Here is a 15,911-nt window from a genome sequence, read left to right as displayed (position 1 = left end):
TGTAATAAGTAAGAAAGGCACTAATATTATTTGATACAATTCGATTTCTTTATCAAAAATGTGTCATAAAAAGTTCGCTATGTTTAAATTTTTTTAAATTTTTTTAAACCCTAAAGCCTAAAGTCCAAAAAGGATCGGCCTTATTTTCTTTAAAAACGTAGTAAAAAATTGTTGCCATGTGAGTTGAAAGTTATGTGCCATATCTTCCTTGGTTTTTTTTTTAAGTTTTTCACCCCGGGGAAAATTCTTTTTCGAATATTGGTCATTAGTTTCCAATCGAAATGTTTCTTAATTTTTGTTCATCCAGGAGTGGGCCTTTGTTTCCTTTTCCATCTGTCATTAGAAGCCCTCCTCTGTACGCTTTACGCGGGGATGAACCAAATTCAGCTCTCGTTTTTATCTTTTTCTTGATATGACCCTGTTTCTGTATGGCGCAAACGTTACATTACTATTGCTACGACAACCCTTTTCCCGGGTTTGATTTTCACAAAATGCCAGGGGGGAAAAATTTTTTGCCCTCACAAGCCTCATGCAAAACGAAGAAAATCTTTTCCTGTTTAGGTTTAACAGCTGGTATCTTCGAATCCTTTGTTTAATCCCACGGGTTTTTTGGATTTCTTTGGATTTTTGGGGTTTTGGGCTGGCAAGTTGAACAAGATCAATTTCTTTTAATGACTGTTACTGTATTTGTTAACCGGTTTTTCCATAAAAAGAAGTATTTTTTCAAAAAACCACCTTTTCTTGTAGGAAAATTTGGGTTGTAACTGACTACAAAACAAAAATAATTCATATTAAGAATGTGGAATTAAAAGAAAACTACATATATTTTTTATTTTATAACAAAAATAAAATTGAATTATACGCTTTTTTTAAAAAAATGTTTTAAAGCCCCAGTAAACCGGGATAAATTTAAATTTATTGAACAAATATATTACGTAAAACCCATCTATTTTTAAGAGCTAAATTAAATGTTTGTTCATTTTTTAAATCCCTAGATTATCGACTAAACTAGGAATTTTCATTTATATTTAAAAATTATTAATGCCTAACCAAATTTTGATGATAATTAAAATTACATATTGAATAATATCATAATTATTCCTTATCCAAAATAAAATGTGAGAAAAAAAATTTTTATTAGTCCATGTTTTTTTTTTCATGGTTGGGCTTTCTGCTTAAAAGCGTAAAGCACGATAAAAATTTTAAAAAATAAAAGTTTTATTTAGATTGTATAAATAAAAAATGATAATCCTGTTGCTTCTTATTAAATTTATGGGGAAATGGTAAATAAAATTATACTAAACCCGTTGTGGGGGTTATATAAATATTAAAAACCCTTTAAAAATTTTTTTTTGTAAATTTAAAATTTTGTAAAAAAATTTTTTTTTTTAAAACGAAATTTTTGTACAAAGAAAAAATGAGAAAAAAAGTGCAAAAATGACATTTTATTTGTAATTATCGAAGAACATATATAAAAGAAATTATTTTGCTATATCTTTTTTTAATAAAAATTACCATCGATAAAGCCTGCAATTTTTGTTTTATAATTTTGAGAAATTTTGAAAAGAAAAAAAATGATATTTAAAACCAAACCGTTTTTTTTTATTTTTGACGGCCCTATTTTAAAGTTATTAAATTTGCTCTTAAAACGAAGCATGCAAGAGATCTTTTTGCAACTGTAAAACATTTCTTCAGTTGTTCAAATGGCGGAAAAGTAAGAATTTCTGACTGGTCGAATTGCATATGCGAAAAATAGTAACCAATCGGCTATTTTCGGCCATGCTATGATAAGTTCTAATTAGGTATAATTGGCGAGGTGATGACACACATATGAGACCATTTATACATACATGCACACTTATAAGATATCATTATGTTAAATGTATTGCCGGTGTCCAAAATGATAACGCTGCTGATAGTGCGTAATTTGTTAAAGAGTTACTACGCTCATCGGTGAGGAAAATTTATTAATAACTGAAATTTATTGACATCTATGAAATCCTTAATGAATATGCCTAATCAAATAATGAACAAACTATGTATGGGAAGCTGTACTCCTTATTATAGGTCAAGTAATGTTGACCTTTTCTTAAAATTGCTTCCGTGTTTTTATTGACTCTATATATTCATATTGTGACCATCTGTAGTGTTTAGAACTATAAACATATCATATCTACTTTGTGTGAAGTCAAAACGTGTTACTATATATTTGCAAAGAGACTGTGTAGCAATTATAAATATTTTCTAATATCAAATTTCAGCATAGCATTTATAGCAAGATAAATGTTTATGTAGTTTTATAAATTTCAACAAAATTATGTTGTCTTTTAATCTCAGCCTCTACAAAATATAAACTTACCTGAAGACATATTTCTTATTGTTTCTAGTCCTTTAAAGTATGCTCTTTTTTAATTTGTGAGTGTACTTTTAACTAAATAAGAACAATGAATATGACGTATTAGGGCCACGAAAACAATATGTTTGTTAATCGGAAGGGAACAAGAATTATTTAATAAAAAGGGTTATTATAACAATAACATCTAGATTTCATTTTACTCCAGTTGACTTTGACACGCCAAGTCACACTATGTTTAGAGGTGCGGGCTGTGACATTTTTCTAATACAATCTAAGAGCCAAACACAACTGATTTATGCAGAACCTTGTGTCCTGAACGCATGGACAAGCGATGCTGTGCCTATTATTATATAAGGTTGTTTTGATTTGATGAGTACAATTCTTAATTCTATAGGATTATATCACAGCTGCCAAACGTAGCGCCTCGTGCAATATATGTTTTGCCGATGTGAAAGCGTTCGATATAATCAGTATCGTAGTAGACAATGTAAAATAAACATTTAAATTCACACTACCAATTTTCTGACATTTAGAAAGAACTTCAGTTACTTCGTGTACGATTTGATATACAATTGATAAATTATGACTCTGAAATAAACACGTGGTTTGGAAGAGTATATTACCAATTTGATATGTATTTAGCTCGAAAAATAAGAACGATAGCTGCATTGATAAGAGTGGACCAAAAAATGGTTAACATTGGAGATAACTTGGTGAAATAGTCCGAAGTTTTATAATTGCATTATGTAAGGTTTAAAACAACTTGTCTTAAAATATATCTGTTCATGTTTTATTTAAAGAAAAGCTGCCTCGTATTTCAGTCCACCACCTTTAAGTTTTGAAAATTGAGCACCGCTTAAGCCGATGCTAGAGTCATGAGGGATGTTGCACTTTTTTATTATCCCTAATGTATAGACTAAATCAAACCGAGTATGCTATTTTCATGTAATTTTGCTGTTTTAATGCTTCCGACTGATCACTTTTTACCAGATATTGATACTTAAAGAAAGAAAGATCGTTATCTAATAAAGTATATTAGATACGTACCATTTGGCTAGTAAAACATATTTTGACACTACGTTTAACTAGTTTACATCGAATGACACATTGTTGAATAGCTCCTTATATTATGATTTCCATGCACGGTACAATTTTGAAAATAAACGTTATGTAATTTAACCGATTATCTCTTTCTTTTTGTTAAATTATTTCTTTAATATTACTATACTTTGATATTATGTAAACCTTGTAACTGTTTTGGAAATAACAGTACTTTTTCTTGAAGAAAACCTGATCATTCCCGATTCTGATAGAATTCACGAAATTTTTATTTAATCATGCAATGATATATTGTTTGAATAGTATAAATACATTTTACATATTTATCAATTCTTATCGAGAACCATTTATGAACATAATATAGGCCTTAATTTACACATTGTATGATTTTCCAAAAATCAAAAACTTATCTCAAACAGGCATATCATGTTTAAGGTATTTTTTGTGAATCTCGCATTAAAGAACAAAGTTTTAAGAAAACAAATCGAAACAATTTTCCAAAAATTATACATACACGAATAAACCTGTTTGTTCTGGTGCAATATCGTAAGTATAGGTATAATAAGTGTCCGAAATGTATAGATTTCATGTCTTTACATTTAAACTTTATCTACACTGCGTTTATGACCGAAACAAAAATAGATAGAATAAACGTACAAAATAAACGAAACAAGGTTTTCTATTTTCCGAAAATGCGTACTTAAGATAAATACGTTTAACCATTACAATATAATTTTAGCCAGTATTATTCTGTTTAAGCAGGTAATAACTTGTATCCGTAAATTTACCAAACCCTTATTTATATTTTTAGATATGTGTCAGTATAATTTGACTGAAAAGGTCCACTGGTTTTAATTCACATATTTGGTTTCTACTCAAAATACGCCAGCTTAACATATATTTAAAACACACACACACAAAAAAAAAAGAAAACGCGAGCAGTTAGTAATATCAGTGTACAAAAGGAAAATGCTACATTTTCTCATGTACTAGTATAAGTTTATCAGTTTACAAATCATAGATATCTCATGTTATTGATCACACTAACATACGTACATGTATTTGTTTAACGCAAGAACAATTTACTTCTATATTAATTTTGTTAGTTGACGTAAAGGCTGAATAATGGTCTATAACACCGAGTTCTTCCGTAAGATTTTATGCCATTGATGTAAAATGACGTAATTTGCACCACACGTTCAAAGTTTAGCATAGATAATAAATATGTGTATATTTATAAAAATTGTAAAAATGAAAATTTAATATTTTTACGCGTGTCGCTTTTATTACAATAGGACTACCTGCATAAAAATATATTTTACCTTGTGCATTTATACTACAATGTAGAGTCCATTGTTTAGGCCATATGTAATCGCTGTTAAACTTATCAAATAATTGTACTGGGCAATATTGACCAGACATGTAGTATGAACGAACAGATTTGCAGTGTGGTCATTTGTCCACAAAAAAGGCAATACGTCTTGTGGCGTTGACTCATTTTGGCATGTTAGCCCAAACTATAAATTAGTGTATTTAACATCAATAAATTTCCTGATATATTATTCATAGACCTGAAATTATAAGGCAATCAAACCATTTTATTTGTACTTGAAGTCTGTTTATCATGTTTTCTCTCGACAGTGATGCTCTCCAGTGTCCCCATCCATGCGTTAGTGAATTTTGAAACACCTAGCTGCCACGAGATAACAAGGATCATAGTTGTGAGCCATAAATGAATTCTAAGTCAGCTCTATGTTTATATGTTTGGTTCATGTTTTTCTTATGTCATTAATGTCATATTCAATATAATATTTTATACATTGTATATCAAATTTACTGAAAATTGTAATATGTTACCTTTTCCAGCTACTGACCAAGATCAAATTGAAGTAATATTTAAAGATGAAGGAAAGGACAAAAAGCTGAAGCTAATATTTTTCAAAAGAGAACTGGATGTAGTATTGCTGGAGATACAAAGTCCATTTAAAGAAAGAACATTCTATTTTGTATATAACAAATGAAAGCCCTGGTGATAACATTTACATTGTTGGGCATACTTCTAACAACAAGTTGAAAAGGGAACGAACAACATGCCTGAATTGGAGAAATATTGATATGTCGTCACATTGCGAGAAATACATCTTGTTTCATTCGGAAAAATGGGGGAAAGGGTCATCTGGTGCACCTTGTGTAAAAATCCGTGACAATAAACTATGTGTGGTGTCGATTCTGATTGGTGAACTAATTGGAGCCCAAAATAGTAGAGCTTCACATTTAGGTGTAAACAAGATGGCACTGTACAATCTTATGTTAAAACAGACGAAACTTTGTCATTCAATTTTTCAAGTTGTTGATAATAGTGTTGATATGTGAAATTGTAAGGGAGCGGAAGACATATTTGATTCCATTAACTTTAGAGCATCGTAAAATATATTACTATGTTGTTTTAGTTTCTCTCTAGGCTGTAAGCTTCCAATGATTTGTATAAATTTGATGCACATTCCTTTTCCTGAATTTACATAATTCGTAAAGAAAACTACTATTTGAATGTGGCATGTTTACAGTTTCTAGCGACTTAAATCATTATAATGTGCCTCCTTGTGCTTCCTTTTAAAGACACTACTAATGAGTACATGTCCGTCATTGAAATATATCAAAATGTTGCAGACGATCATCATTAGGTCAGAGAAGTATTTTATTTTAAAGATACGTAAAATAATTATGAATTATAGCTTTTAGAACACAAATCTGAAGATTGGATACTGTCACATGTACCAAAGTTAAATTTACGGAGTTGTCAAATACTAACTTGGTTATTTTGTGGATCATGGTTGTTATCCAAAATAGTTTAACTTTGTAGGCGTAAAACGATTCATTTTTGAGGTAATTTGATGTTTATTTCATTACATGTCATTAGGACCCAAGTTTTCTTCGTTGACTTTACTAACAATGCGTATATTTGTTGATATTTGCCCTATTTTTTACTTTGTTACTTAATAATTCTGTTTGCCATGTCTAAGATGATATAAAAGCATTTTATGTACACATCGTAATACGGTGAATAATATGATATTATGCCAGTCTGTTGCGGGCTTAATATAATATCATTTTACCCATTTAATCAATTCAGAATTGAAACTACACCCATTCAATATCCCATTTTTGGAAAACGAAATAACATTTTGTAAAAAATCTTCATAAAAGCCAAATGTATTTCGTACAAACGAAAATATGAGAAATCAGATCGTATAAATGAAATAATATTTCGTAATTACCCGAAAACATAAAGTTAAAACGAAATATCGTCATTGATACTATTATTCAAACGTTTTCATATTATTCAAATCCCGTTTAATTTATCTTTGACAGGCCATATTTCTAAAATTATAATTATCATTAGATTTACATAATTGCTTCCTTAAAACGAAGCATACCAGAGATTTTTTTGCAACTGTGAAAAATGTCTGCAATTCTGAATTTCTGTTTGATCGAATTGCATCTGCGAACAATAGCAACGTACCAGCTATTTTTGTCCATCTCATGATAACCTCTAATTAGACATATTTGGCGAGGTGTTGACACACACAAATGATACCATTTATACACACATGTACACTTATACGATAATATTATGTTTAATGTGTTGCGCATAAATTGAAACACCGATGTCCAAAATGATAACGCTACTGGTAGTGCGTACCTTGTTTAAGACAAACTACGCACATCGTTGAGTAAAATATTTTAATCACGAAATTTATTGAAATGTATGAAGTCCTTACTGAATATGTCTTATTGAGAAAAAAAATATGTATGGGAAGCTACACTCCGTATTACAGGTCAATATATAATTTTAATTTTTTTAAAAAATCCATTTTGTTTGACGATATATATTCATATTGTACGGTGGCTGATTTTGAACACTTTTGTGCGTCGTGTTGTCGCAAGCGATAGTACGACAAAGCACCAAACGGCGCGTTGTCGCACTGTCGTCCTGTTGCTAAAGATGCACACCAAACGGTGCGTTGTCGTGAGGCGTGTTCTCGCGATTTCACATCGTCGCTCGTTGAAAATTGAAGGATTGGCTCTTATAATATATATAGATCAAGTGACATCGCGCCGCACGACACTGCACCGTTTTGCGTGTTTCTTTAGCGGCAGGAAGACAAAACAAAAGTCCGACAACGCACCGCTTGGCTTGTTTCGCTAGCGACAAGACAAAAAGGTGATAACGATATAGGTTGTGTTATCGCTATCGACAACGCACACGCAAAATGTACCAAATCAGCCACAATACAATTGTGACCGTCTGTTGTTTGTTGAATTTCAAACATATCATATCTACTTTGTGTGAGGTCAAAATATGTCTATTTTATATTTACATAGAGATTGTTTAGCAATTATCAATATTTTCTTATACAACATTTGAGCATATTATAACTTTAACATAAATTAGTATATAACAACATTAACTTCAATATAATTATGTTATCTTTAAATCTCAGCTTCTACAAAATATAAACTTACCTGAAGACATATTTCTTATTGCTTCTTGTCCTTAAATAAGTATTTTTTAAAATTGTCAGTGCGCTTTTAACTAAATCGGAACAAAGAATATGACGTATTAAGGCCACGAAAAAAACATGTTTGTTTATCGGAACAGCTCCAGAGTTATCTAATAAAAAAAGGTTATTACCGCAATAACTTAATCTTTAGATTTCCTTTTACTCCACTGTACTTTTATATGCGTTTAGAGTTGCGGACTGTGATGTTTTTCTTATAAAATCTTCAAGAGCCAAACACAAATGGTTTATGAAGGAACGTGTGTCCTTACCGCTTAGCGACGCTGTGCCAGTAATTATATTAAGGTTGTTATGATTTGTTGAGTACAATACTAAATTATAAAGGACGATATTACAGCGTAATATCAAACGTAGCGCCTCATCCAATATATGTTTTGCCGATGTGAAAGAGTTTGATACAATCTGTATTGTACTAGACAATGTAAAATAACTTTTTAAATTAACACTACCAAATTAATTTGCTAACATTTAGAAATAACTTAAGTTTCTTCGTGTACAATATGATATACAATAGATATATTTTGACTCTAAAAATGAAAACATGGTTTGGAAAAGTACAATATCAATTTAATATGTATTTATTTAGACTCGGAAAAAATAACGACGATGGCTAAATTTATAAGATTGGACTCAAAAATGATGAACATGGGATACCACATGTTGAAAACGTCTGTTTAGTTCCTTAATTGCATTTTGTAAGGTTTAAAATAACGTGCTTTAAGATATATCTTTCATGTTTTGCTATATTTATATATGTATCACAAACAAACATACCACACGACAGAAAGGACAACCATTTCTACTTCCCATGTAATTGAATAAATTATTTTTTAAATAAAATCATCAAACCAGGTCTGAAGTTTTCAAGGAATTTTGATGGTCTTACCAAACGTTTATATATCACAATTGCAGGTGTCAAGTGCTATGTGGCAGCCGTATAAAATTGCTACCCACTTCAATGCAGTGTTCTTATATTTTGTCTGGTCCTTCTGGATCATTGATTTTAGCACTTGTATGTGTTGAGAGTTGAGTCCCGTTCAAGCCAGTGATTGGGGGCGTGAGGGAAAATGAACCATTTAATAATCAAACCGAATCTGCAATTTCCATGTAATTTTGCTGTTTTTAATGTTTCCGAGGGATCACTTTTAACCAAACATCGTTACTTAAAGAAAAAAAGATCACTATCTAAAATATGATGTGCAGTGAGTATATTAGATACGTACCGTTTGGTCCAGTAAAACCAATTTTGTCACTACGATTAATTAGTTAACATCGAATGACACATGCCTGAATGGTCATTAAATTATGATTTTCTTGCGCGTTACAAATTTGAATATAAACGTTACGTAAGTTCACCGGTTATGTATTTCTTTTTGTTGAATTATTTCTTTAATATGACTGTTTGTTTATATTATATAAGACGTTACATGTAACAATTTTGGAAATATCAGTACTTTTTCTAGAAGAAAACTGGATCATTCCCGATTCTGATAGAGTTCACGAAATGTTCATTCAATGCTATATTGTTTGAATAGTATAAATACAATTTACTTATTTTTCAATTCTTATCAAGAACCATTTATGAATATAACATAGGCCTAAATTTACAAACCGTTTGATTTTCGAAAAATAAAATATTTACTTCAAACAGGCACATCATGTTTAAGATATTTCTTTTGAAAATCACACATTAAAGACCTTTTATTGCTATACGTATATTAAGTTTTTATAAAGCAAATCGGTACAATTTTCCAAAATTTATACCTACACGTTGAAAAAAGAACAAGGTTTTCCATTTTCCGAAAATGTGTCCTTTCAAATTGACTTAGTACGTATAACCTTACCAGTTCAATGATTGTAGTAATTATTATTACATTTACGCAGGTAGTAACTTGTGATAAACTATTTGTTACATGAGTTAACCTTACACTTGTTCATTTTTATAAATGTGTCAATATAAGGTGACTAAATAGACCAAATATTTCCATTTGGCTGGACGAAAGTTTTGTAATTTTAAATCACAGTAAATCGTATCACTTATTTCACACACGTTGCTATAAAAATAAAATTCTTATCGTATTTTAGAGTAACGACAGCATGACATAAAATTGTAAAAAGAACTAAAAATAAAATAAAAAAATAAAATTAAAAAAATATGAGGAGTAAGGAAAAGCTACATTTTCACATGTCCTAGAAGAAATATATCAGTTTGCAAAGGAAACTAATTAAGAAAATGCTTAATATTCGCATGTACAAGTAGAAGTATATCAGTTTACATGGAAAAAGTATCCAAACTTTGATACAGAATTAATAATATTTAACAGGTATAAGAGTTAAATCGTCTAGATCTCAATAAATATTTGAATGTATTCACAATACAGAAAAGAAATTGAAGAAATGTGTTAGTTCTGTTGAATCTCAATAATGCTACAAGTATATTTATATGCAAACAAAGCTAATGGAATTTTATAAACTGTCAATAAATTTATGGACATTTATTTCGATGACACTCATGTTATTTGAATTACATGTTACAAGAGCACTACTTACAACAACGATAAGGCATCGAAATTGATGTATTAACATGACTTTGCTCTTTTGTTAAAAATATATATATTATTATAGAATAAAAATAACAAATTAAATATTCAAATTGACATCTCTACAGGATTATAATAGAAAAATATGTTTTTTAATCAATAATATTGCAATTTAATCTAACTTGTATGACAGCTTTAAGTAACAAGACTATTACTAAGCGACGCCGTCTATACTGTAAAATAAAAACAATAATAAAACCTGGTTTAATGACTGATTTGTCTTCATCAATAGCTTAATCTTTGTCTGCCGAGGTCCAAAAGCCTAAATCATAAAAAAAATTTACGATCAGCTGGTGCACTGCAGACAGAAAGATACGTAAAAGATTATAAAGAACCGCATGCAGAATAAATGAATTAATCATATTTTCGTGTCATTTTAGTCCCAATTCGAGTTAAGATCGTCCCAACGATTTTCAATTGTGGGTCATATTTCACAATTAAAATAATTATTCAGGACAAAAGGAGTGAGCGAATGATCTGACATTTTGCGCACAAGTTATTAGATATGCCTACATCAAATGAAACATTAATTTCGGAAAATCGTTTGCAGTCATTTCAGAAAACTTAAGTGGAGTCAATTTAAATAAAGAATATTTAATGTACATACATCATGTACACATATTTTCAGTATTGAAATGAACAAGATATAATTACACTTATATTGATTAATGATGATGAGTGACGTAAATTTTTGAAAAGATAATTAAATCCTTTCTTTTTCGGAAAATGAAGCATGAAATGGTGACAACTGCTATGAAATTTGACTTGCAAAACATGAAGTTATTGAATGAAAGACAGAGCAATAAACCCTAAGTAAGATATTTTGATCTATTAATCATAATAAAAGTTACTAAAATAGGAATTAGTATCTTATTTAGAAAAAATGATAGCCATTACTATGTCGGTTTAAAATACGAGGGGGTTCGGAAAATACGTTGACGTTTGATATAACTCTGTCGTTTTCTTAGTTATTTAAAACAACAACATCACCACTGTTAAATTAACATACACTTCAGCGCTTAATTATCATTATATCCATCATTTGTTATGTGTATGATTTAACTCAGTCTCATATAACTTATAATTTATATTTTGATTTTGACATTCCATTTTAAATTTTGTTGTACCAACTCTTAGCGAATATCACTGACAATGAATACATGGGACGTACAGATCCTTTTGACAGAAAATTTCATAACAAATGACGGTTATGATAAATAATGCTGAAATCAAAATTGCAGATGAACGTGATTGATCGGTTATCTTAACATATGAAACCCATTATGATCTGAATGATTAAGACTCTAGCAAAGGAAAGTGTCGCTGTCTTAGGTCATTTGTCACTTACAAGTTTTTATTTAAATCAATGCTTAGTATTATTTGATTTTTTTCTCTCATAATTTGTTGAAAGGAAATAGTACATTACAGGATGATCAAATTTAAATGGTCGTTTATACTCATTTATAAGCAAACCATACACATATATAAATATATAGTTTGACAATGAGTCAACGAAATGTTTCTATATTCAATTTAGTTAAAAATACAAAAATAAAAAATACTATCCAATAATTTTAACATGAGAATGTATTATTACAAACAAAAATTCAAAATTGTAATCAAATTGTGATCCAATTAAGGTGTTGTAAATTAAAATTACTTGAAAAACATCAGAGTATGGGGAATATAAGGGCAACACAACAAGTTTAGCAATGAAAACAGGTATGCAGATATTGTTGTGTCGCGCACTTTCTATTTTTACAAGCACGAATCTCAGCCTTAATAAATCAAATGTCTTCTTAAATGAAATTTTACAATTTATGTCATAAAAACGTGTTAACCCTTATACCTTATATATGCACATGCAATATTTACATTGCAATCTACCTTTATTAAATTAGCCATGATAAGTTCAATTCTAAAGGCAAATGCGTGTTTACTTAGCCAAATTGTTAGTAAGTAGTGTTCGTTTTAAAGAGCAATATATTGTATTTTATTGATTTGCTAAGAATTTCTTGGCTGCTGTATGTTTCATAGACATTTGCTTTTACTTTTATAGATATTTATTGTTCTCGGCACTGTTTTCAGAGAAGGTTGTTAATAAACTGTCTGCAACTTATGTCATTGTGTCAGAAAGTATAAACCTTATATTCCAAAACCGAGTTATTCAATTTCTTAAATAATGTCCAAATATCTTTCATAAGATAGCACTTTTCATCATTTGACCTTTAAATTGTGTTGATAATTTGCGATGATATTTGAATTTGAAGTTGCCAATTCAAATTGCCAGATGTTGAAACGGTAAAACTCTCAACAGTGAAGAGTCAGGTCAACCAGGGCATGACTTAAGAATGTTCTCCTCTAACAATGTTTCCGCAAAACAGGTCCAGGTCTTCATTTAGATAGTAATAGCTGCCGGTTTCTTTTTGCCGCGCCAGTTTTTGGCAAATTCAACCCCTATTTTTACACGCTTTAAAAAAATGAAAACTATCTTAAATTGTCATATTTACTGAAAGGTTTAAAAGTTAATATGTTTTGTTTTTCTATCTTTAATACTTTTTTGTAAAAATGCATTGAAAGTTTGCATTTGCCATGGCAAAGTGTGTTTTGCCATGGCATTACGGCATTTTGCCATGGCAAATATTTTGCCATGGCAAATTAGAATGGCCATGGCAAAATTTTTCCTATTTTTGCCATGGCAAATTTGCAATTGGCAATAATTATTTTTTTTTTTTAAACATCACAAAACATTCTAAAACTTATCCTATGACATGTTCTTGGTGCTATTTTTATGTTTTTATTGCAATCTCTAATTTTTTTCATTTTGCCATGGCAAATTTTTGCCATGGAAATGCCATGGCAAATTTCTACCATGGCAAAATTGCCATGGCAATTCCATGGAAAAAATTTGCCATGGCAAGTACATAAAAGTTTGCCATGGCAAAATATTATCAAAAAAAATAATTTTCTTTGAATTTTTTTTTTTATAAATTTATACATGGCAAATGACATATTAAGGAATATAATATTTAAAGTTTACGCAAGGAATATCTTTTCAACCACGGGTCCTATTAATTAGAATACATTGTATATGACATTTTAAAATGACAATAATTATGAGATCAAGGATCAAATATAATCATTCATGCTAAATAATAATAATAAAGCTTGAGTGGTAGTTATATAACAGAGAAAAATAAGAATCCCTCGAGAAAGCCCAACACTGCAAATTTGAAAATTTGAGCCTGTTCATGGACGGTACTGGTAGTCCAGTGGTAGGACGCGCGCTTAGGGGTCGAGAGGTCCTGAGTTCGAACCCCACCAGGGGCACTGCTAATTTCCTTGAACAAGAAATTTACCTGCGATTGCTTCACTTCACCCAGGTGTAAATGGGTACCTGCGAGGGTGGTATAATTCCGTTGCGCCAAAGTGTCGGCTGCACTAAGCGGAGTTAAAAGAGTCCCTAGGGAGATTGATAGAAAGAAACCAGTAGCCCGATGACCAGGGGTAATAGCTATAAAGTCGGTGAACGTGCGTAAGCATGAAACTTAGACTATAAAATGCAATAACTTTACTTTTACTGGTAAGTGCAAATTACCGTCAGCGTCCCCTAGCACCGGCTTAAGCAGTATATAACATTTTAACATGAACTGGTACAATTTAGAATTTTGAAACATCCGCATATGTGTTCATATGGTGGTTATCATGGAACCTTTAATGTGACACGTTAGTACCATTCCATGAAAAGCGGCATATTACAATAAACTTATAATAACATAAATAACAGACTTTACTTGTTAACTATATATAACTTTTAAACACCATAATTATGTATAAATATGTGCAATTACATTTTTAGTTTCCGGTTTCTTCTAGTATAATGCAGTCTGCGTGATAAAGGACTGCTAAGGAAGGACCTTACAATCCTCACAAGGAAATGATGGGAGATGCATTGGTACAAATGTTATGGAGGGCACCCTTATAACCTTGTTATTTGTAAAATATTCCGTTAACGCAACCAGATCACCTCGAGCAAACAGGACGTTTCGCCCCTAACCAAATCGGCCCTTAACAACTGCTAGTCCCAAAAATGCGTAAAATCTTGGTATAATGAGTAATGGGTGTATTAATTTGTTATCCAAAGGAAAATATAGTCATTTTTTGTAAAATGTTTTAGTATCATTAAAATATGGTCTGTGGAATGTTTTAATTTTCAATTTTATTCTGATGGTACTATATTTACCAGGATTGGCAGGAGTGTAAGAATTAAGTGGCCCATCATCAAATCATACGGAATCAATCCTGCGCGAAATTATCATTTGTTTAGGATACTAACCTCAATTTAAGAAGGAAATGTTCTAGTTGAAGCGAAAATGGAAAAGTTACCGCCCCTTAAAGAGTACTCATCATTTGCATTAAATCAAAACACAAAGGGGGCAAGGGACCTAAAAATGAACAATTTTGTAATTCAGTGTGGCTAGAAACACAATTCCAAATATTTCAAATCTGTTTCACAGGCATTGAAGAAAATAATAGTTTGCATGCATTGCTCCTTAAAAAATGACTGACAGCAATTTATATTTACCCCCACCCAGCCAAAGTCACACCTAAATTATACCAATATGGGCAATCTTCATGAAGGTGCAGCATACTCCATAATCCGCCCGATTCCTTAAAAAATATCACTAACACGCAGTGCAAGCTATGACATTTTCAAAAATGACCAATAAAGTGTCTGTCATGCGTTTAGATTTTTCACAAAATTTATCCGGAATTCTTACTTGTTTGGCGCCAACTGTCAAAGCTTGATTTTTAACTTTTTCACCTCCATTCGGAGAGTCACAAATACATACAAAGCTACCAAAATGCTTAGTTTCGGGTAAAAAAACAACAAAAATACTGTTCGTTTCCTACACACAAACAAGAAAGAATTACAATGACAGAGAAATATCAGAAGTTTCCAGTACCTTCAAAACACCATGTCTGAGTTATTAAAAAATTGACCGGGGCCATCATTCGAATATGTCCCCTGCCCCCATATTTCCCGTCAATAATTTGTTTAATTTTTTTCTGTAAAATATGATAAACAAAACCAACAAGGAAAGGAAGTTTGTTTGCGGTGGTTATTAGTATTTGCCTACATCAAATGGAACATTAAACTTGGAAAATCGTTTGCAGTCCCGTCATTTCAGAAAACCAAAGTGGAGTTCCATTCCAATAAAAGAATATTTAATGTACATACACATATTTTCAGTATTGAAAAGAACAAGATAATTACACTCATATTGATTAATGATGATGAGTGACGTAAATTAT

At 30.7% G+C, this 15,911-nt stretch overlaps 1 protein-coding gene across 2 annotated transcripts in view; it reads right to left on the bottom strand.

The window, feature by feature from the left end:
• LOC132722749 (uncharacterized) overlaps positions 1-8,044 on the bottom strand; it is a 52,621-nt gene extending 44,577 nt beyond the window's left edge. Inside the window, exon 1 of one of the 2 annotated variants that reach the window (XM_060707328.1) lies at positions 7,940-8,044. Coding sequence is in view for 1 of the 2 variants with exons in the window: in XM_060707295.1 (XP_060563278.1) it covers positions 2,360-2,369 (10 nt within the window). In the remaining variant the exon portion in view is untranslated. Of the gene's footprint in view, positions 1-2,359; positions 2,405-7,939 lie in introns of those variants that run through there. The other variant, XM_060707295.1, reaches the window with a different exon arrangement.
• Positions 8,045-15,911: the final 7,867 nt, after the last annotated feature.

The sequence above is a fragment of the Ruditapes philippinarum genome, unplaced genomic scaffold (genome assembly GCF_026571515.1).
Source record: "Ruditapes philippinarum isolate M1 unplaced genomic scaffold, ASM2657151v2 ctg3210_1_1_1_1, whole genome shotgun sequence".
NCBI classification, from domain to species: Eukaryota; Metazoa; Mollusca; class Bivalvia; order Venerida; family Veneridae; genus Ruditapes; species Ruditapes philippinarum.
This window is presented reverse-complemented; position numbering and strand designations above follow the sequence as displayed.